Here is a 21,977-nt window from a genome sequence, read left to right on the forward strand (position 1 = left end):
GCACCAAATTTTAGTAGGCTACTTAGGGTTGGTGGTTTGTTCAAATAACTAACCATACATGAGCGATAGTAATAGTGATGCTATGGAAGTCAGGAGGAGCTTGTATGAAATGATTAAAACACTATCTGACAGGCTGTGAATCCATAAAGCTCAGCATACTGAAAATCTTTTCTAAGTTCAAAGCTAACCAACTTTTATTGGAGTTATTATCTACACCTTCATGTTTCACTGGTTTTAACAAGAATATCAGGACTCGGAAAGGAAGTGTAAATGTCAGAACGCAGAGAGCTCTTAATCACACGGTAAAGTTGAGAATTACACAACAATGGTTTGAGCAGCCAAATCACACATCATCTCCACTCCTGTCTTTCCTGTTGCATGATGGTAACAAAATATATGGACATAATAATTAATAATTAGCTTTAATAATTATTATTGATTAATAATCAATAATAAATATTAATGCTGTATGCTACAAATGCCATTGCAATGACATTTAAATATTCACACAAAATAATATTAAGTATAATTAATAATTAAACTAAATAATTATTATTGATTCTTAATAATAATTATTAAACATTTTATATCAAATATAATAATTAATTTAATTTAATTGATTAAAAATTAGTGATTAACACTGTGTGCTACAAATGCTATTTTAGGAAAAGGCATTAAATGTTTTTAAGAAAAATATTTATTATTTAAATATATTATTATTTCTACTTAGCTTTGTGCTTCAAATGCCAGTGAGACGGCAATTTAGAATGCATTTAATTATTCAAGATTAAATCATATAAAAAATGATAATTATTGATTAGGTTAGTTAATTAATAATAGTTAAAAACATTATACAATAAAGTTCTTGCTACTGCATGAAACATGTAAAGTTAGTAGCATTGCAGCTTTTATCCAGTGATGCCATGCTAGTATCTGAACAGCCTTCTGGATGTAATTAGGCCTGTGTTTTGTTTGTTATACAGACTTTGTCCTGTGTGTGGGAGTGTTTGTTCACTTGTGTGTGGATGTTTGTATATTGATCTCTGTATTGATCTGTTTATTGTGAGTGATAAGCTCTGGGGTGCACGCGTGTGTGTATGTGTGTGTGTGAGATGAGTGCTGAGATTAGTTCTAACAGGCAGGACTGATCCTCTCTAAAAGGTCAGGACTCAAAACACAGCGCGCACTTGATGCAATTATTCAGTTTTTTCATTCTCTTTCACAAGCGAGGAAACATTTCTTCCTCTTACACAATGATTCTTCTGTTCCTTGTTCGTCTGTCCGAAACAGATTTTTTTTCCTCTTGCGGCTCGTTTAATATGCAGATGTTAACACTAACTAGGTCACCCCATTTCATGATGTCTGTCAAACCATAATTAGAGATATTTTTAAATCTGAGGAAGTAAATTAAGCCCCTGACAGACACCGCTGAATCCGTAATGGATCTCTACAGGGAAAACGCTTCCCAAATGTACCAAAAAACTTTTGATCTCTAGCACTGATGTAATCAAATTAGGATTGAGTAAAGTAAATGTGAATGGATAGCTCACCCAAAAAAATGAAAATTCTGTCGTCATTTACTCACCCTCATGTCATTCCAAACCTATATGACCTTCATTCTTCTGTGGAACACACACACACACAAAAGAGAGAGAGATATGTTGAAATAAATTTTGTTCATCCATAAAATGAAAGTCCATGGAGTCCAGTGTAGTTTTGGACCCCACTGACTTTCACTGCATTGACAAAAACATCTGAAACATTCTTTAAAATATCTTCTTTTGTGTTTCACAGAAGAAGGAAGTCAGTACGGATTGCAAACATTTCTAAATGCATATTGGGTCTTACATCATCCCTTATTTCTAGATGAACACCTCAGTGATGCTTCAAACTCACAGACCCTCTCAAACGATAGCATTTTGCACTGTAAACCAATTTGACGTAAAAAGAAAATAATAAATAAAAATAAATATACAAATAAATAAATAATCAAACAAAATACTGATAGTTTAAAACACAAACTATCATTTATAACTATGGGATTGGTAGGATTTATTTATTTATTTATTTATTTATTTAATAATTAATGCTTTTATAGCAAGATTAGCAAGATTAGCAAGAAGTATTACACTGATTAAAAGTGTCAGTAAAGACATTTGTAATGTTACAAAACATTTCTATTTCAAATAAATGCTGTTCTTCTGAACATTAAAGAATTCTGAAAAAAATCCACAAAAAAAAAAAGAAAATAAGCAGTACAACTGTTTTCAATATTACCAATAATAAGAAATGTTTCTTGATCAGAAAATGTGCATATTAGAATGATTTCTGAAGAATCATGTGACACTGAAGACTGGAGTAATTCAGCCTTCCATCACAGGAATAAATTACATTTTTAAATATATTGAATATAGCTATTTTTGTAATTTTTGTATTTTTGTATTCACTATTCTTTTGATCAAATAAATGCAGCCTTGGTGAGCAGAAGAGACATTAAGAAGCTCACAATAAACAACACTGATTGTCATGCCAGCAGCAAAGTCTATGGTGGCTGAACTTTTGAACTCTAATGCAGAGAAATCCTATAAAAATCTTACACAATTAGACAAGCTTGCCTATGAAAACAGCAAACATCATGTAAGCTCAAGATTTTGAAGCAGATTTTCTCTCTTTTTGCCTCTGGTTAAAGCTGAAAATGAATGTTCAGACCTCTTTGAGAAGCAGCAGAGTGACATGTTTGTCTTTATCTGTGTGACCAATCCAGGATGGCATCAAAACACTCAAGTTACATAATGTCTGGCAGCTACAGTCTAAGTAAATCACAGTGAGTCTAAATAAGAATCAGAGAGAAGAGCAGAAAGCCTATAAACAATATGTGAAACAGAGCATGCAACACACATGCACACACACACACACGCAACTCAATGGCGTTATATAAAGCATTTGCTAACACACATGCACACATAAACACATAGATGTGAGAGAAAATAGAACACGCATTTGTGCCGCCTTTATTTCACTCCATTAAAGATTCCTATATGCAGTTTCTCAGCTTGATCAATGCTCCAAACACGACGTGCAAAAACACACACGCATAAAGATATTTTACGAGCGCTAATGTTCATAAAACAGCCGGCTGAGATGAAACCAATTAGGTTGTGTTCCCATGAGAAACATTCTCAGTGAGGAGATCGCCACATACACGCAGAGAGTCGTATAAATATAAAAGCACCCAGACAAGCCCTGTTCCCTGTGTCTAGTTTCCTGCCAGGACAGAATAAACTGCAGCGACGCAGGAGGATCTGAGGTTTTCTGTACACAGAGTTTAAATCGACATTTCTGCAGGGAAAAATCGGTTTTAGTAAATCTTTCACAGCCACAGAGACAGATCATTACAGATTTTCTATATCACGGAGAGACATCGGGGCTGAAAATGAATAAAATAATAAAAGTACCCTGGTTAACACTCCCATTTATACAACAAAAAGTGCTTCAAAGTCATGCTTTCTAGCATTATAACTGCTCTAAATGTTAAATGGCATGAATAAAACTGCACAAGGGTGTTTTAATGAATAAGGTAATGATATCTAGCCGAACCCAACCCTTCTGTGACATGAAGTTGCATTCATACTCCATAAATTGCAGATGAATTTCAGCTGGCCTTTACAAGCAGAAATCAGATAGATCTCTGTGCAAATCTAAAGTGATGAAAGGAATACTTCACCCAAAAATGAAAGTTTGCTGAACATTTACTCACCCCTCAGACCATCTAAGATGTAGTCTGTTACATCATTTGAAAAGAAATTCAGCATTTCATCACTTGATCATCAGTGAATCCTCTGCAGTGAATGGGTGCCGTCAGAATGAGAGTCCAAACAGCTGAAAAAAACATCACAAAAATCCACAAATCAATCAGTTAATGTCTTGTGAAGTAAATAGCCAAGTGTTTGTAAGAAATAAATCATTAAGGAGTTTTTTTTTTTTTTTTTTTACGTCAAACCATTGCTTCCGACTATATTATGAGTCTTCTATGCACAATATTGCTTTTGCAAGTGAAAAAGTCATCTTCTCTGATTTAGCAGAGGAATATGAACAGATCAAGCACCATTCACAAGCAGTTGTAAACAACTATGTCAGAGTATTTTAATGTGAGAGAACTACAGAGGATGGAGTTTTTCACTGGAGGAAGCGTTATAATAATTTTATGGACTCGTATTTTGACCAGAAGCAACAGTTTAAAGTTAAAATGTCTTAATGATGGATTTGTTTCATACAAACACACAGCTTTTTGTTTCACATGATGATAATTGTGCACTGCAGAGGATCCATTGGTGAGCAACTGATGTATTGCTAAATTTCTCCAAATCGGCTGAAGAAATAAACTCATATAGATTTGGGATGAGCTGATGACATTTTCAGCCAATAATTTTGGGCGACTAATCTTTTAAACCTTCACACTAAATCACTGATAATTCATGTGGAAGGTCTATAAACTATACTGGATATATTTTACCAGAGTTTATAATGAATTATAAGGACAGTGATTTTCTTGGCTCCTAGTCTCAGTCTGGAACGGCCCGTCCGATGCAAGGTCAATAGGTTTTTATCAGCCCACTAGGAAGAAAAATCTTTTTAAAAGATACTGGAGTGATATCATAAAACATTTCTGTGGAAGAACTTATCATCATATTGATGTGTTCAGCATAAAAAAAGCAGAAATGTTTAAACCCAACTCAATCATTAATGTTTATACTGAATCATAAATTGTAGCCTTTTCATAAGCACTGTGCTGCTGATATGAATCATGCTAATATTTAATTATATTTTTAAATACCTTGCTATATTATCTACACAGTTGTTAGCCTGAATGTCTTATCCGGGCTGAACACACTGCAGTTAAATAAAGGCATATAAACTTGCAATAATGGTTTCCACAGACACCAATCAATAATGCATAGGACTGGAATAATGCTGCAATTGATAATATAAATCTTGCAAACTTAACTGACCTCAACTTTCTCAACACACACAAATAAAGTGGCCACAAAATATATTATATTTGGATTCTTAAAATGTCTGGGCGTTATTGCAAAGATGATAAAACATCAATTTAAGTTGGAATTAATTTTCTTCATTTTTGCTCAGTGACTTATAAACTTTAGTTTTTAGAGGAACACAATATATGATGTCTTATTTAGAAACCTTAAACTTATTTGTGTTAAATGTTTTAAGATAAGTGCCACTTGGTTTGATATTTTATCAAATTCAATCAAGTTTGCAGTAAGTGTGGCTTAATTCACATCTCCCAAAATTTTAGAGGTCATCATGTAGTATTTATGCTTCCTATGCTCACCAAGGCTGCATTTATTTGATACAAAATACATTGGAAATAAATATTAATCTTCTAATCTACAATTTTAAATAATAAAAAGCACCATAAAACTCCCAAGCCTTGTTTGCTGTCAAATGTAGATTCAAATACAATTTCAGATTTAACGACGGTGACTAAGACATAGCCTATAACAGATTCAACTTTTGTCTTAAATACAACATCATTCAAAAGTTTGTGGTGGTAAGATTTTTTAATGTTTTTGAAAGAAGTCTCTTAAGCTCACCAAGGCTGCATTTATTTGTTTAAAAATACAGGAAAACACCAATATTGTAAAATATTGTTAAAATTTAAAATGTGTTTTCTTCTTAAATATATTAAAAAATTGAATAAGCTGTATACTCCTCTAATGAAAAGCTTAATTTTCAGCAACATTACTCCGGTCGTCACTGTCACATGATCCTTCAATATACCCTTCTAATATGCTGATTTGCTGCTCATAAAACATTTCTTCTTATTATTATCAGTGTTAAAAAAACAGCTGTGCTGCTTCATATTTTTGTGGAAACCGTGGTACATACAAAAGAATTACCGTATTTTCTTTAATTTCGTTTGAAATACGGTGCATTCTTCGTTTTAAACGCCGTTTGCAGGTAAAAAGTGTAATAAGACTGTTTGGACGCCGCGCAAGGTTTGACCAATTAGCTCAGTCCCTCCTCCTCGCGCTCGTCCCCGTTGAATTTCACATCCGGTTTCAGCACCTAGGACAGCTCGCGCTCCCCCAATCTCTCTGCCTCACACAGCGAGATACACAAAAAGTTTTGGGCTAACCAGACCTCCCTGCTTGACGCTAGACCTCCAGAGCCGCTAATCTAACAGGGACGGGAGTCGCAGGGAGGCTGAGAGACGCAAGAGAGAAAACGCGAGGCGCGAGATGCCCAGAGACGGCTGCGCGAGACCGAGTTCCGTTTCTCTATCATTCCGCTGCTGAGAAGAGAGAGAAAGCGAGAGAAGCGAGCGACCGGGGACAGAGGAGCGAGGCGAGAGCACCAACGAGCGGGTCTTAACGAGGCACCGGACCGGATCTGCATGCGAGAGCGAGTCCGAGCGAGGGGTGGCGCGAGATGCAGCGCGTGAACAAGCTCTTGAGTCTCGTCGTGCTGGTGCTGATGGGCACGGAACTCACGCAAGTAGGTCTATCGCCATCTTTACCTCCCACACACACACACACACACATCTCTAACACAGATCAGACAGCGATGAATTAGCCGAATTAATGGGTTGAAGAGATTAATGAATGGGATTAGCAAGCCCAGATATAGGAAGAGTCAACGGTTATAGGCTACTCAATGACAGCTCACAGCAAACATGAGAAGTTGCACGAAAAGCACACGATTTACACATTTACTCCTCATGAGTTAAAACAAACATTCATTTAGGATCCATGTTGCTGTGTATTCAACCCTCATGTATTGTTAGACTGACTTTGCATCCTTTTTTGGGGTCCCAAGGAGTGAAACTTCTTATGGAATCGAAACCACATCCATAAAGACATGCATTTTTCAGAAATGCAACCAAATAATTCGGTTTGGGGTCAGTTTGAGCATGCAAAATATACATTGCAGAAAAATCACAAAATAAATTAAGCAGAGGTGTTGCATTTCATTGCATGTATTCATGTTTCTGAGACCCTAAATGTTGTTTTAAGTGTGTTGTTAAGTTTATAGCAAGCTCACATATATAACTAGCACAAGTCTTTGAGTATCAAGCTGATATAAGTATGTTTTTGAGCTATTGAAGGCCTTTGGAAACCCCAAACAGAACTTGAAAAGTGCTAAGTAATATTAATGCACTTCACATTTTGTAGAGCTGTAATTGCACATTGCTATTATTAGCACTTTACTAATGAAATAAAAGAGTGTAGTAATAATTGGAAAAAGTGCACATTAGGGCCTAATTATGATTATTTCGCAAAAAGAGAGGGAATGAATATAGAAATTTCTTAAAATGGGGCTGACATGTCACCAGCTGCAATAATAGTTTCTATATACCTTTGTATAGATGCCATATTTAAGTGTTTAATGGGTTAAACTGTACCTCTGTCTTTATTTTTATTGTTCAGTCAATGCCACTTTGAAATGAGACTCAGGGGCTGTGATAATTAAACATGCCAAAACAATACTACCTGTAAGTGTCCCTTATTTTCATTTACGTCATATTAAATATGGTATCTCCCCCAAAGGTGTACATCCCTGGTGAAATGGACACTAATATGGTGAATCTGGAGCTTTGCACTAGAGAACTGAAGAGCATTTGGCTGCTCTTACTAACATTACCCAGTGCGCAGTGTTCTTGGCTCCTGCATATGCAAACAGCGCTCTTCACGCTTCAGTTATTACTTTAACCAGCATCTCACTGTAGCATGTATTTTCCTACTGATCAGAAAGGATGAGCATGTGAACCGTACAGCCTGTGTAAATGTTGCATTAGGCTCACAGTTGGGCAGCATGCTTACTCGGCATGTGCGCACAAGTAAATCTCAAACGGACTCTGCCAAACCCATCAATTACCGCCGCGTGGCTCTGTTCATCTTCTCATCTTGGAGATTTACGGCCCATTGAATCGGTGACAATTTGGCATTTTCCTCAGCTTTAGCCGGGTTTGAGAAGAAGACCTCGCAACATATACACAAACACATCGAATGCGTTCGAGTATTAGGTGAAAGACACATCATATACAGTCATTTCATATCCAAAAATCATAACTGTCCCATAAATACACATGGAAAGGTGTTCATTCAGAGCAACACGGCATTCAGGGATTCATTTTGGCTACTGTCAGTGTTAAATTAAACACATGAAATACCTTAGGAGCACAGGTGTGAGCAAATGCATGTTGGGACAAAGTCATATCATCTCATCTCTCACAAATGCAGTGATCTAGTTTCAAACACAGGAAATTGCCATAGTTTGATAATTGCACTGTGGAAACTGAGTTGGCTTTCAGTTTGTGTGGGTATAGGAGGAGTTGAGATGAGTCACTGGGCCCATTTTCTGTTCTGTTTATGGCCTACATGCTTTATTATAGGACTCAACACTCTTAAAAATAAAGGATACATTTAGAAACAAAAAAGAGTTTTATGGTTTAATGTCAAAGGCGAGTCTACTTGAGTTCCTCAAAGAGCTTTTTGTCTTCTAGCTCTTTAGGAAACCAGTTGTGTAGTGGTGCTTTAATGGATCATGAACTAAAGGCACTTATCTTGAATATGTATGATGTGACTTCAAAAGAACACTCTTAAAAATAAAGCTTCTTTATTGGTATCTGTGGTTCCTTGAACAACCTTTAACATTCATGGAACAGTTCTAAGAAAATGGTTCTTTTTAGAACTGTTCAGTGAAAGGTGCTTTGGGGAATCAAAATGTTTTTTTTTTCCTTTATTGACATTGATGGTTCCATGAAGAACCTTTAACACCCATGGAACCTTTACTGTCCACAAAAGGTTCTTAATAGCGGAAAAGTTTCTCTAGATTTTTTAAATGTTCCTCACACTAAGAAAACAATTCACTGAAAGTTTCTTTGGGGAACTATAAATGGTTCTTGTATGGCATCACTGCAAAAACACGCTTTTGGAGTCTTTTTTTAAGAGTGTATCAACAAAAACATTAATAAGAAAAAACAATTGAAAACCTTTATTTTAAAGAGTGTACAGAACACATCCTAAGCAGAACACCTCCTTTAAAAAACACTCTTAAACCTAAACGGCAACAAATACATGGCCAATTCATAAAACACGACTTACTGAACACCATCCACAAAACATCTCCTAAAATGTAAATACCCCTCACGGAACACCCCTAAACACACACAAAGAACCACTTACTAACAGCTCCTGAACCAAAACTCAAGAAGTACAGTACACCTACAGTACTAAACACAATCCACAAAGCATCTCCTTAATGGAAACACCACTCACTGAACATCTACTAAACATCACTCACTGAACACCACTAATAAAAAAAGCTCATAACACCACCCACAGAACAGCTGATGGATCTCATACTACAGATTTGCTTAACACCTCCATCAGTTCTCCCACTCATTATCAACTAGTTCCCAACCTAAAACCGTTTGACAGAATGAGGTCTAAAGTGATCTCATTTGAAAAATAGTAACATAATTTAGGTCAGAATGCAAGATGGAACATAATATTTCCTCCTGTCCAAGTTATGCGCCAACCATCGATTGGATTTAAATTGATCCAGCCAGCAGTTTTTCTAGAGGGCCTAATAGATTGAAAAATACTGTATAAAAGCATTGAGTTGGTAAGATTACAAAAGATGACCCCTCACTGTGAGATCATGAAAAGCACATCTGATTTGTGGACATTGAGTTTGTTTTACTGAAACATTCAGACATATACAGGATATACATGAGCATCATGCACCACTTAAAGTCCCAGGAGACACAAGAGCAAAGAATTGTCCTCATTTCCAATAAATGGGTAGCACTTTATTTATGTTAGATATGTCCTGCCAAAATGTCCTGTTTTCAGGGAGAAAAAGTCAACACAGGAAAGCAAACTACAATCATCAGATGATTTCACAGTCTCTAGTAAACCACACAAAATCACAAATAAACTTGACAGCCAGTGATCATCTTGATTTTTTGTTGTATATTATGTGTATGTGATAATGACAGAACAAAATTTTGGACAAATGACATAATTTTGACACTTTTTGGCCTATATAACTATACTTTACTAGAAATATATATACAGACATACATGTATATATACAATTTTATTTTAATTTATTACTTTTTATTTTGTTTATATGTATTCGTATTTTAAGAAAAGTTTAATTTTAAGTAATTATATTCATTCATTTAAAATTATATATGAATTCAATTTTAATTCACTTAATTCATTCATTAAAATATATAATTCTAAATAAATTTTAAATTAATTATTATTTAATTTAAATTAATTAAAATTCATTATATATAATTTTTCACATTTATTTTTCATTAAATGTTACATTTTATTTCTGTTTATATATTTGTATTTATTTTTTAAGAAAAGTTTGATTTTAATTTATTTATTTAAATTCATTTTTAATTATATATATATATATATATATATATATATATATATATATAAAGAAAAAGTTAATTTTAAGTATTATACATATATAATATGAACTTTTTACTTAAATAAATTTAATAAAATAAATTAAATTAATTTTAAATTTAAATTAATTAAAATTCATTATATATCATTTTTGACATTTATTTTTCATTAAATGTTACATTTTATTTCTGTTTATATATTTGTATTTCTTTTTTAAGAAAAGTTTGATAATAAAAGTTTGATAATCTGAATAATGTAATTTCAGGAAACATGCACCCTTAGTTTTCTGCATGATGCTTCTGGTTCCAGCGGTGCATATGTTGTCTTTTCAATTTGTGTTAATGTCCTAATACTATGTCAGTATGTAGCCCAAGTCCAAATGTAGAATCCATTCAAACTTCCATTAACAAAAAAGAGAGAGCGAGAGCGAGAGAGAGAGGATAATGTATCCCGCTCCCCCAGCTATAGAATGAATGAAATTAGTTCTTGATTACCATGGTACAGATACGCATCTTTATGGTCTTATCACCTTCATGGAGACAAAGGTCATCACTACACTCTCACAGAAGAGGATAATCTAGCCTGTGGATGAGAAAAATGATCATATTAGTAATGGCGCTGCCTTTAATCGATTATGTCTGGTTGTGTGCGCCTGTGTGTGTGTGTTTAAAAGGAATCACAAGCTGTTGTTTATATGATGGCATTTCACCACGCCTGACACTCATTGTTTCTCTAAAAATCAATAAATCACATGCGCACATGTTGTTCGTGAATCTCCAATCAATAGCAAGACAGATCTATCATCAGCATGTGCTCGATCTTTATACTTGTGTTGTCCATCATATAATTCTGTTGCATTTGTACTGTGAAAGGAAGTATGTGTTCACTGTTTTGTAAAAAGAGATGCATAAGAAAGAGACGGACAGCAGGAGGATACAGGGCCACTTTGACTGTCCCTTCTGTGCTAAGGACAGTGAATGATTTGAAAAGGTGTGCTGTTACTTGTTAACAATCAGAAATATGATAACCAGTGACCAGGAAATAATAGAGACTTTAGGTCAAGCTGTTTTAATCTAGACCACTAAGAAACCACCCTGCAACCTTCTAGAAACCATAGCAACCATATAGCAATTCAGAACACCCTAGAAACTGCATAGCAACACTCTAACAATCACCAAGTACACTTTAGAAGCATAGCAACGCCCTGGCAACAACCCAGAACACACAAGCAATTAAATACCAACATACGAACAACCAAAAAAAAAAAAAAAAAAAAAAAAACAGCCTAGCAACACACTAAAAATCACCAAGTACACTTTAGAATCAAAGCAACAGCCCTGCCGACCACTTAGGACATCTTAGCAACTGCATAGCAACTTAGTACAAAAGTACACTTTAATAGCATAGCAATGCCCTGGCAACCACCCAAAGCACCCTAGCAATCCAACTACAACACATAAAAACACTCTAGCAACTGCAAAGCAACACACAATCACTAAACACATTTTAGTAGCACAGCAATTCCCTGGCAACCACTCAGAACACCCTAGCAACCAAAATGCAACATATAAACAACCAGCAAAACACCCCTAGCAACATATTAACAATCACTTAGTACACTTTAAAATCATGGCAACGCCCCTGCCAAGTACTCAGAACACCCTAACTGAACAGCAACTGACATAGTACTTAATTACTCTTAAGGAGCATAGCAACACCCTGGCAACCAAATTGCAACACACAAACAACTATTCAAAACACCCTAGCAACTGCAAAGCAACATAAAATCACTAAATACACTTTAGTAGCATAGCAACGCCTAGCAACCACCCAGAAAAGCCTAGCAACTGACTAAAGTACACTATAGTACAATTTTACCACCCTGGTAACCACCCAAAACACGCTTGAAACTCGCCTGTGAAATTTGCACAGCCAAGCACCACTCATTTTCTTCAAGGAAATGTAAAAATCTACCATCTGTTCACACATATAAACACACATTGCTCTCCTTCCCTTTACCAAGATATAAAACAATTTTTCCTAAATCACAAAATAAATAGCTATGTTTTGAAGCAGACATATTTCAGCTGGTGAAGGATATTCTGTAAACTACCACTGAAAACAACAGGAAGAACAGACTGCTTGGAGAGGAAGAGGAGGAGGCGCAGGGTTAGGAAAGAGTACAGTAAATGTTCAAACAGCAGGGCTCCGTTCCAAACACTTCTGCAGTACCACGGGCTCCAAGGCTCAGAGTCAGGCAGACCATTTGAAGTTCTGCAGAAGAAAACTTCTAAAAACATGGACTTTATTTCTTCCTTCTCTTCCTCTCCACACTGCAGAACTGTTAGGGAGGTCTTCAGCACAGACCGATTGATAAATCACTCATGTTGCTTTGGACTGTTTTTTTTTTTACACTCAGCCTCAAGCTGAAGGCTTTACAGTAGACCATTACAGATGAGTTACTGCTGCCACAGTCTCCTTCTGTCCAACAGCTCAGATGGTTTCTGCTGGTACATTTCGAACCAATCGTCATCTAGCTCTCCTGATCTCCAGGATATTATCGTTTTGCTGGGGGCTGCAGAAATCACACAGCCTGCACATGAATTATTAAAAGATGATAAAAAGCAAAAAGAACAGTGTTAAAGGGAATCCCAGCTCGAGATTACGGTTTTGCTGCTCTCACGTTGATGACAGTAAAATTGATTGCTGTTGCCTTAGAGAACCCAGTCATAAAACATTCATATCAGATGTTTACTTGTTTCAGGATTAATAGCAATATGCACCTGTCTCAATAGATCAGTGCTTTTGTAAACCTAATCCATGTGTTTGTACAGAATAATCAGATTAATATGGAAGCCCGTTTCCGCCACTGAATAAAAAAATTTTTTTCTCGCAATTGTGAGTTTACATTTCAGTTTTTTTCTCAGAATTGCATGATATAAACTTGAAATTCTGACTTTTTTTCTCAGAATTGTGAGATAAAACACAATTGTGAATTATAAACTTAGAATTGCGCGGGGGGGGGGGGGGGGGGGGGGGTTCTTACAATTGTAAGTTTATGTCTAATAATTCTGACTTTATAACTCGTAATTGCATGGTATAGAGTCAGAATTGTGGGATAAAAAATTGCAATCACCTTTTTATTCGGTGTCGGAAACAGGCTTCCATAGATTAAAGAAACTGTTCTCTCATAAATAAAATAAAAAATATATATGTATTTACCTTCATGTCATTCCAAACCCATATGACTGACTTTCTTCTGTTGAACACAAAAATAGATGTTTACCAGAATGTTCATGCTGCTCATTTCCAATGAAACTGAATGCCAATGGATGCTATCAAGCTTCAACAATGACAAAAAAAAAAAAAAAAAAAAAAAAAAAACAATTACATGAGGCTGAGTACATGATGACAATGGTTAACAATCCCTTTGACGTTTTGCTTTAACATTGGCCGAGGTTGAATGTTGATTAGTTGATCAGTTTGCAGATTAATTTACCACAGTCCTGAAAATCTCAATTTTCAATTTGTCTTAACTCCATTAAACAACTAATAACTTTTCATTCCTATTCTAGTGTTAATGGGTATAGAGAAATAGCTCATAAACTCCATTAAGTTCCTGGTGTTGCATGACTTAATCAGCATAGATATTTGGCATTAGGTTTCATTGTTTGATTCATTAGCCAAAAACTGCTTTATTGAAAAGTTTTATTTATCACAGCGTTTTAATGAAAAATTGTCAGCTTTTATCAAAAGCCAGAAAGAAATCTAGGTTTGAAAGAACTATTTAATTAACAAGTTCAGAGAGTTTAGAGAGAACTAACAAGACCAAATCTTACATCAAAAATGAAAAACCTCCCAAGGGCACTAATTTGTAGATAAGTGTCTATTTGCCGGTTACAAGTCTGAGGCTGTGACACAAGGTCAGCCCAACATTGAGAGCGCTATAACAGTCTCCGCTGTATTATTTTTATGCAAAACATCATCCTACCATGTGCGCTGATATTTTAATCATTAATCTCTGAAATAAAAACAAGCTGATGTGATTGCCAATGTGAAGTTGCATTGTTCATTGGCACACACGCTGAGAGATCTCAAGGCCAAAGAAATTCAAGCCCTGGGTGATTTGTGTTGAAGTGACCTTCTGTTTCTATGGCTCTATCATTCATTCACTCCATCTCTCTTTTATGTCTCTCTCCATCTACTCACGCACGAAAATACAACCTTAGTGCAGGATGGTAATCATGTTACCTATAGGGATGACATGTCAAGAAGATATTTAAAGGGACGGTTTACCCAAAAATTAAAAGATGTGTTTCTTCATCAGAACAGATTTGGAGAAATGTAGCATTACATCACTTGCTTAGCACTGAACGCTCTGCAGTGAATGGGTGCCGTCAGAATTCGAGTCCAAACAGCTAATAAAAACATCACAATAATCCACACCAATCCAGTCCATCAATTAATGTCTTTTGACAGTACCCATTCACTGCAGAGCATCCACTGATGAGCAAGTTATGTAATGCTAAAGATCTCCATATCTGTGCTGATGAAGAAACAAACTCATCTACATCTTGGCCTGAGGGTAAATTTCCAATTATGCATTAAATTTCAACCAACAACATACCTTTTAAAGAAAAGATTTCGAATTATGCATTAAATTACAACCCAAAAAATACAAACTTGACAAAAACCACCTAAAAATTTCAAACTTGTCTAATAGCCACGATCACCATTCACTTTCTTTTTAATGAAAAGAACACTTTGGACATTCCGTTATAAATAACTCCTTTTGTGATATACGGGAAACCATACAGGAAATCATACAGGTTTCTAAAGACACGAGGATGAGTAAATGATGGCAGAACTAGTCCTTCAAGGCCAGTACAGAAAGATTGGATCATTGTGGATCCACAAGCAAACCAAAAGGTGTGTGTGTGTGTGTGTGTGTAATAGACAGTGACAGGCCCGGAAAGAATATCTGCCCTAGATTCAGTGTTTTAGATGTTTTCTGTGTGATGTTTTATTAAAGTGAGGTTGGATATGCTGACAGAGACACAATTGGATGCCTGACACTCCCTGAATCTCTCTCAGCCTGTGCTTCTCTCTCGCTCAAAGGTCAGTTTACCTTAAGTGCCGTACCTTTGACATATTCATGTTTTATTCCAAAATAGCAGTTTATTTTGGATTTATAATCTGGTTCATTTATTAAACAACCAAGAAGGATCTATTCTTTAAATTCAGTAGTGTCACATACGTTCTATATTTTTGTTATTTTAAACTTGATTTGCCTATTCAGCAAGACTTATTGAATATATCAAACAAAACATACTGTATATTCAAATCAGTTTCAAAACGAGGTTCCCATTGTGACAATTTACCCCATGTAGTCTGACAAAATGTCAAGTGCAGAGGACAAAGTTAAACGTACAAACACAACTTAAGTAGACTGAACTTGCACAAAAATTGTCTTTAAAAACAAAAAAACCTTAGAAATATTCACTGGGGTAAGAATTGTGACGCATTGTCCCGGTTTCCCCCAATTTATACACAATCAAAAACCAACCCTTAGAAATATTCACTGGGGTAAGAATTGTGACGCATTGTCCCGGTTTTCCCCAGGTTATTTATATAGTGGTTATGTTTGGTATCACGATTCATGCACATCTAACCATGTCGTGTTTTGCACCTCAAACTGTGTCACGACTACTTCGCTGTCATGTCTAGGTCTGTAATTAATAGGTGTTAAACAAGTGACTTATGAGACTACACTACTCATCCTGGGCGGGTATTGCATCACAGTACCACCGATCACAACACGGGGGCGCTCGAGTCATTCTAATGCACACTGAATTAATGCACTTAGGGCACTGGATCTGATGTGTAGGATGCATGCGGGGTAGGTGTCCTCCGGGACCCTGACTCTTAAATATTTCAGTTTTCACTAACAATCCGTCTACGCATGTGCATGTCAGATATTTACAAATGTTTAAGGTATTCCAACCTTTATATAAAAGGTATTCCAACCAAATATTCCACTTATGTACATTTATTTCCCAGTCGTATGAGTAGGCTAGTACGTTCTCGTGACACATCTTGTGAGTTCTTTAACGGTACTATTTCTGGGGAAAACAAACAAACAAACTAACATGAACCTCAGAAAAGTGACGTATGACAGAGTGCTTTTTAAAATAACGCGTCAGCTGTGTGTGTTTGACATTACAAGTCCGAAAACACTAGACGCTCGCGAGTAAAAGTCGCGTTCACCTGAGGCCGTAACCATAGCAACAGTACGCTGCTCGAGCGATTCTTCCATTTAGAATATGGCAGGAACACCATAAAACTGGCCTTATAACCTTATTATAGACTTACATATTACAATTCTAATCACAAAACTTTAGTGTTTGGTTTAAAACTCGAGTTAACTGTGTGTCGGCAAAAGAAAACTTTTGTTGTGTGAAAGAATCTCATGAGATTATGCAACGAAAATCTGACGCCCTGAAAGTCTTTTTTTATACCTCGGCACATTGGTGCAAGTTAAAATTCTTATAGGGGTACGAAAGGGGAGCGCGGGAGATATGTGATCGTTATTCACTACCGTTGACTCGGAGTGGTTTGTGACATTGGGGTGTTCCGTTTACAACCTTAAACAATATCGTGTCATTAACAGCATCCGTTGCCAAGTGCAAATCCCTTGTGGCGCGTCTCGTGAGCAGAGGAGCGCTTGACGCGTTCAAGCCTTCCCTTATATAGGAGCGCGTGGCACCGCCTCCTTTCTCATCCACGGAGAGCAGTCGGTGTGTGCAGTTGTAATCCATCCTGAGTAATGCACTTGCGTGGGGAAGGCGGACCAATAAGGGCGTGAACGCAAACAAAAGAGGCACGGATAACAGAAAAGACACCAGACGGGAGCACCACGCAGACGAAGGTCACAACCGCTCAGTTTTTATTACTTTAACAACGCCGGACTCCATTCAAACACTGGCATTCATGAAGATGAGCACCGCGAGACCGTCCGAACCGGGACCGTTAGAGATGTTGCGGATGATGGTGATGCACGAGGCGCTCACGGGCAGCGATGCTCGCCGTTACTGTTCCCCGGTGGCTTGTGTAGAATGAGAGTTTGGGTCAGTGCGCAGAAATGTCGGTGCCTTTGCTGAAGATCGGTGTGGTGCTCAGCACCATGGCAATGATCACCAACTGGATGTCCCAGACACTGCCATCACTAGTGGGGCTCAACACCACCAAACTGACCGCGGCGCAGGGCGGCTATCCAGACCGGAGTATAGGAGTAAGTCTCGTGTTCCTTCCCCAGAAAAGTTCAAATTTTAAGCTTTTAACATGTAAAAATCTTTTCCACTCGCGCATATAGTAGCGCGTTGCAATTACGCGTTTTACGATATTCAAAGCGCTTTTTGTATACAAATGTTAATTCTTTTGCATTCCACTCATTCTTTAAAAATATCCAATGCAGGAACATGTGTTCTTGGTTTCAAAAAGTGTCGTTCACAGACCTGCTGATTGTGATGTCATGGAATTTCGAACGTTCAGCTCAAGAATATTACAGTTTGTAATGTTTCGCGTTCTAATTAGCTCTAATAAAACTATTTTATTTTAATAAACCAACATTGCTGCAATAAGTTAATAGATGTCAGGGGCATTTTTTTGTGATTTCACTAGAGTGAGACATGGAAAAGCCCACCGAAACAAGCAAAGAGGTTCTTTTGAACGCAAGAACGTGTTTTGAGCACATTCTTATGCTTAAAAAAAGAATAAAGAATAGGCTATCACCAAATACACTGTAGATGTAGTGCAATTGTGTAGCTCTTTCGTGGTTCAGTCTTTTTCACTTTCGTGCACAATTTTAATTTTAATATTACTTTGAATATAAACAAACATCTATAGGGTTTACCATGGGCCAGATTAAAAATGGAATATAACAAGAAAAGACTGCAAATGTCTGTTTGTAGTGTTATAATATTTCATTGGTTTGGAGATTGTGGAGATTTAGGATTCGCGGGACCTGCATCAGTGAATGCTCATCAATTCTCCATCTGTCCCTCACTGTCACCAGCTCCAGATAGACTGTGATTGGATCTGTAACAACAGCAGTTCAAGAACGGCACACTGCTGAACAGGATAGATGGTCTCTAACAGCTGTCGGTCAAATACGACTTCAAAACTGTGTGCGTGAATGAGGCTGATGTAAAGCTGCTGCTTTTTGATTGGTGGGTGGGGAAGTGGGCGTGGTCTGATGTGGCACGAGCAGATGGGATTCTACGCAATCTTGTTTTGTGTGTTTGTAATGCTAATAAGTCTGGGATTATAAATGAAACTATGAACTTTAAATGTTGTAATATCTCTCGTTCTCTCTTGTCTTCTCACAGGTTTTACCCGCCAACCCTGAGGAGTCCTGGCAGGTGTACAGCTCGGCTCAGGACAGCGAGGGCAGGTGTGTGTGTACGGTCGTTGCACCGCAGCAGACCATGTGCTCAAGAGATGCCCGCACCAAACAACTCCGCCAACTACTGGAGAAGGTGACCTCCCGACCCATAATGCTCTATTGATTTGCCCTTGGGAATCACATTACCTACACAGAGTTGCCAAAGACACTGAATCTATGACAACCTGAGTCTGGAGTTTTCCTCCAAAGATCAAAGTGACCTAGAGGCATGTGCCTAACAACTCATTCACATCCAAACACTCAGAGTTAATGAGTTCCTCTGGAATATGGCTGGCACAAAGGCAAACAGCCTTTCTTCAGAAAGATGATGTTGCAACTCATTGGACACATCAATCATTAGCAGATGTGGAATAGCTGCAGAATTCGCTAGTTTGCTGAAGATCACTAGATTTGTTATATATTGATGTTCAGAGTCGATATATTTAGATGTTTCTTATCGTATATAAGATTAAAAAAAAATTGTAATGAAAGACATTTGTTAGGAAAAAGCAAGAAAATTGCTTTTTCTTTTCAAGAGACTATATATATATATATATATATATACACTGTTAATTTGATATTAATATTTAGTTTCTATATATAATATTATAAGTGTAATATAGTGGTGTATAAAAAATTATAAAAATATATATGCATTATATATATACTTTTAATTTGATATATATTTAATATTAATATTTACTTTTAATTAATATTATATAAGTGAATATTGTGTAATTTCTATATATATATATATATATATATAGATATAGTAATATATACAGTAGTGTGTATATATATACTAAAAATTATTATAATATAATATATATAGTGCATATGTGAGTGTGTATCCAATTTAAAAATATATGCAATATATATATATATATTTTATGAAATGTGTTTATTTACAAAACATATAAAGTATTTGGTACCTGTTTGTTTTTAGGTGCAAAATATGACACAATCAATCCAAGAATAATTTGGTACCTGTTTGTTTTTAGGTGCAAAATATGACACAATCAATCCAAGTATTGGACCAGCGGACTCAGAGGGACCTGCAGTATGTGGTGAAGATGGAAGATCAACTCCGTGGCCTGGAGACTAAATTCAGACAGGTGGAGGAGAACCACAAACAAAACATCGCCAAGCAGTACAAGGTAAACACACAATTAAATGCAAGCAGTGCACATATTTTACATGTATGCACACATCGCTCCACACTTTCACACACAAACAAATTGCAGATTGCATGCACACCTATAAATGCTTGTGTGATTTTTCTGAAATGTGCAGACTTGTCTGATTCGATCCAAACAATTAGTGAACTTTTGGTCAAATACAATATTTGCATTGTTGTGCAAAAAATTAAACATTTATTTTTACACTTGCGACCAGAAAAATACTGAATAAAATATGATTGTATTATTATAAAAAAATATAATAAAAAAGCAAAAAAATAAAGGATCTGCACATTTCAGTTTTTCTATAATATAACAGTCCAAAACATCCCATGAACCACACTATACTACCTGAAACATGCATGCAATATAATTTTTGTTTCCACTTTGTAACACAAGTCTGAGTGTGCGAGTACATGAGATGTGCGTGTGTGACTGTGAGAGCAGGTGAATGTGTTAGCTAGGTTAGAGGGTTAGCTCCCTGTGCTGAGTGTGTTGTTTCTTGCTTGCAGGGCTAACTATAAAGACATGATAGGAGAGCCAGAGGCCAGAAGAGGCAGGTCTAACTCACGATTGGCTGAAGTGGGCGTCAATCATGCTGTTTATGTCACGATTCTCATATTCTATTCGACATTAGCTGTAAGAAACACTCCTCCCCCCTCCTTTATCCAACCACCAATCAGATCTCCTCCTGCATGCTACTCTAAAGAATTGTTACGTTTTATTTATATGATCTACATTATTTAGTTTCATTGCTATATTGCTATTATTACTACTACTACTACTACCATTATTATTCTCTTCTTTGCTAGTATTGCTTAAGTTTTTATTATTATTATTACTCTTATTATTTGTCACTATGAGTCTTTGGTTTTTGAAATAATATGCGTTTTTGCAGTAAAGAATTTAATCTTAACTTCACATTGTTGTATGTGAGTTGTTATTTCAGCATGTGTCCCTTTCTGCTGTTGCATTCTAAACGACAACTAATAAAGTCTTTTCCCAATTGTTTACCTTGTTCAGAGCGCTTGATTTCGTCGATATATAATTTTTATACGGATATGAGTAGTTTTACTGCATCTTGGCCTCTGGTCTCTCACTGGCTCTACAAGCACACACACACACACACACACACACACACACACACACACACACACACACACACACACACACACACACACAAAGACTCTTAAAAATAAACATGTTTAATGCTTTATTGAAGCACTTTAGCAAAGAATCCTCTTCTTAAAAAATATGTTAAATGTAAGAGTTTGTATTACAACAGAAGTTCTTAAATATTGGCATCATTTGTTGTTAAAGTGCATCAGTTCATACACTAAATGGCCAAAAGTATGTGGACACCTTTTAGTTAAAGGATTTTCATCTACATTATCACCTGATGTATAAAATCTAGACTACAACCAGTATAGTCTCTTTACCGTTTGAATAAAAAGTTCACTTTTGGCTTACTTTTATAAAGAGCATGTATTATTGAAATAATACACTTAAGAAAATACTTAAGTGTGAATTGAACTGAACTGAATAATACGTACAGCATATGTGTGCTTTAGTATGTTAGTCAAAACATTGAAATCAGTATATTTCTTTAAAGCACAACAAAAGAGTATTAAAACATAATGACTTGAAATGTTCTTTAGGGTAAAACTTTTAATTTGACATTATAAGTGTACTTATGTGTTAAGAAAAACACCTGTAACAATTATCTGCAAGTACAGTTTTTAAAAATATATACTTTTAAGATTTGAAGTAAACTATAAGTGCACATTCCATACAATTAATAGAATTAATTTAATTCAACACAAAAATCAGAATTCTTTTTCAGAGGGCAAACAAGCATTTATAGCAAAACGGGACCTTTTTTTTTTTTAAAGCAAGGCT

General features: G+C 36.0%; 1 protein-coding gene across 2 annotated transcripts in view; it reads left to right on the forward strand.

The window, feature by feature from the left end:
• The first annotated feature begins 6,048 nt into the window (after positions 1 to 6,048).
• LOC109058478 (noelin-like) overlaps positions 6,049 to 21,977 on the forward strand; it is a 28,165-nt gene continuing 12,236 nt past the window's right edge. Inside the window, exons 1-3 of one of the 2 annotated variants that reach the window (XM_042778640.1) lie at positions 6,049 to 6,519; positions 18,845 to 18,994; positions 19,902 to 20,057. In XM_042778640.1, the coding sequence (XP_042634574.1) occupies positions 6,454 to 6,519; positions 18,845 to 18,994; positions 19,902 to 20,057 (372 nt within the window). In that variant the 5' untranslated portion in view covers positions 6,049 to 6,453. Of the gene's footprint in view, positions 6,520 to 17,029; positions 17,749 to 18,844; positions 18,995 to 19,901; positions 20,058 to 21,977 lie in introns of those variants that run through there. The other variant, XM_042778639.1, reaches the window with a different exon arrangement.

Source organism: Cyprinus carpio, chromosome A21, assembly GCF_018340385.1.
Source record: "Cyprinus carpio isolate SPL01 chromosome A21, ASM1834038v1, whole genome shotgun sequence".
NCBI classification, from domain to species: Eukaryota; Metazoa; Chordata; class Actinopteri; order Cypriniformes; family Cyprinidae; genus Cyprinus; species Cyprinus carpio.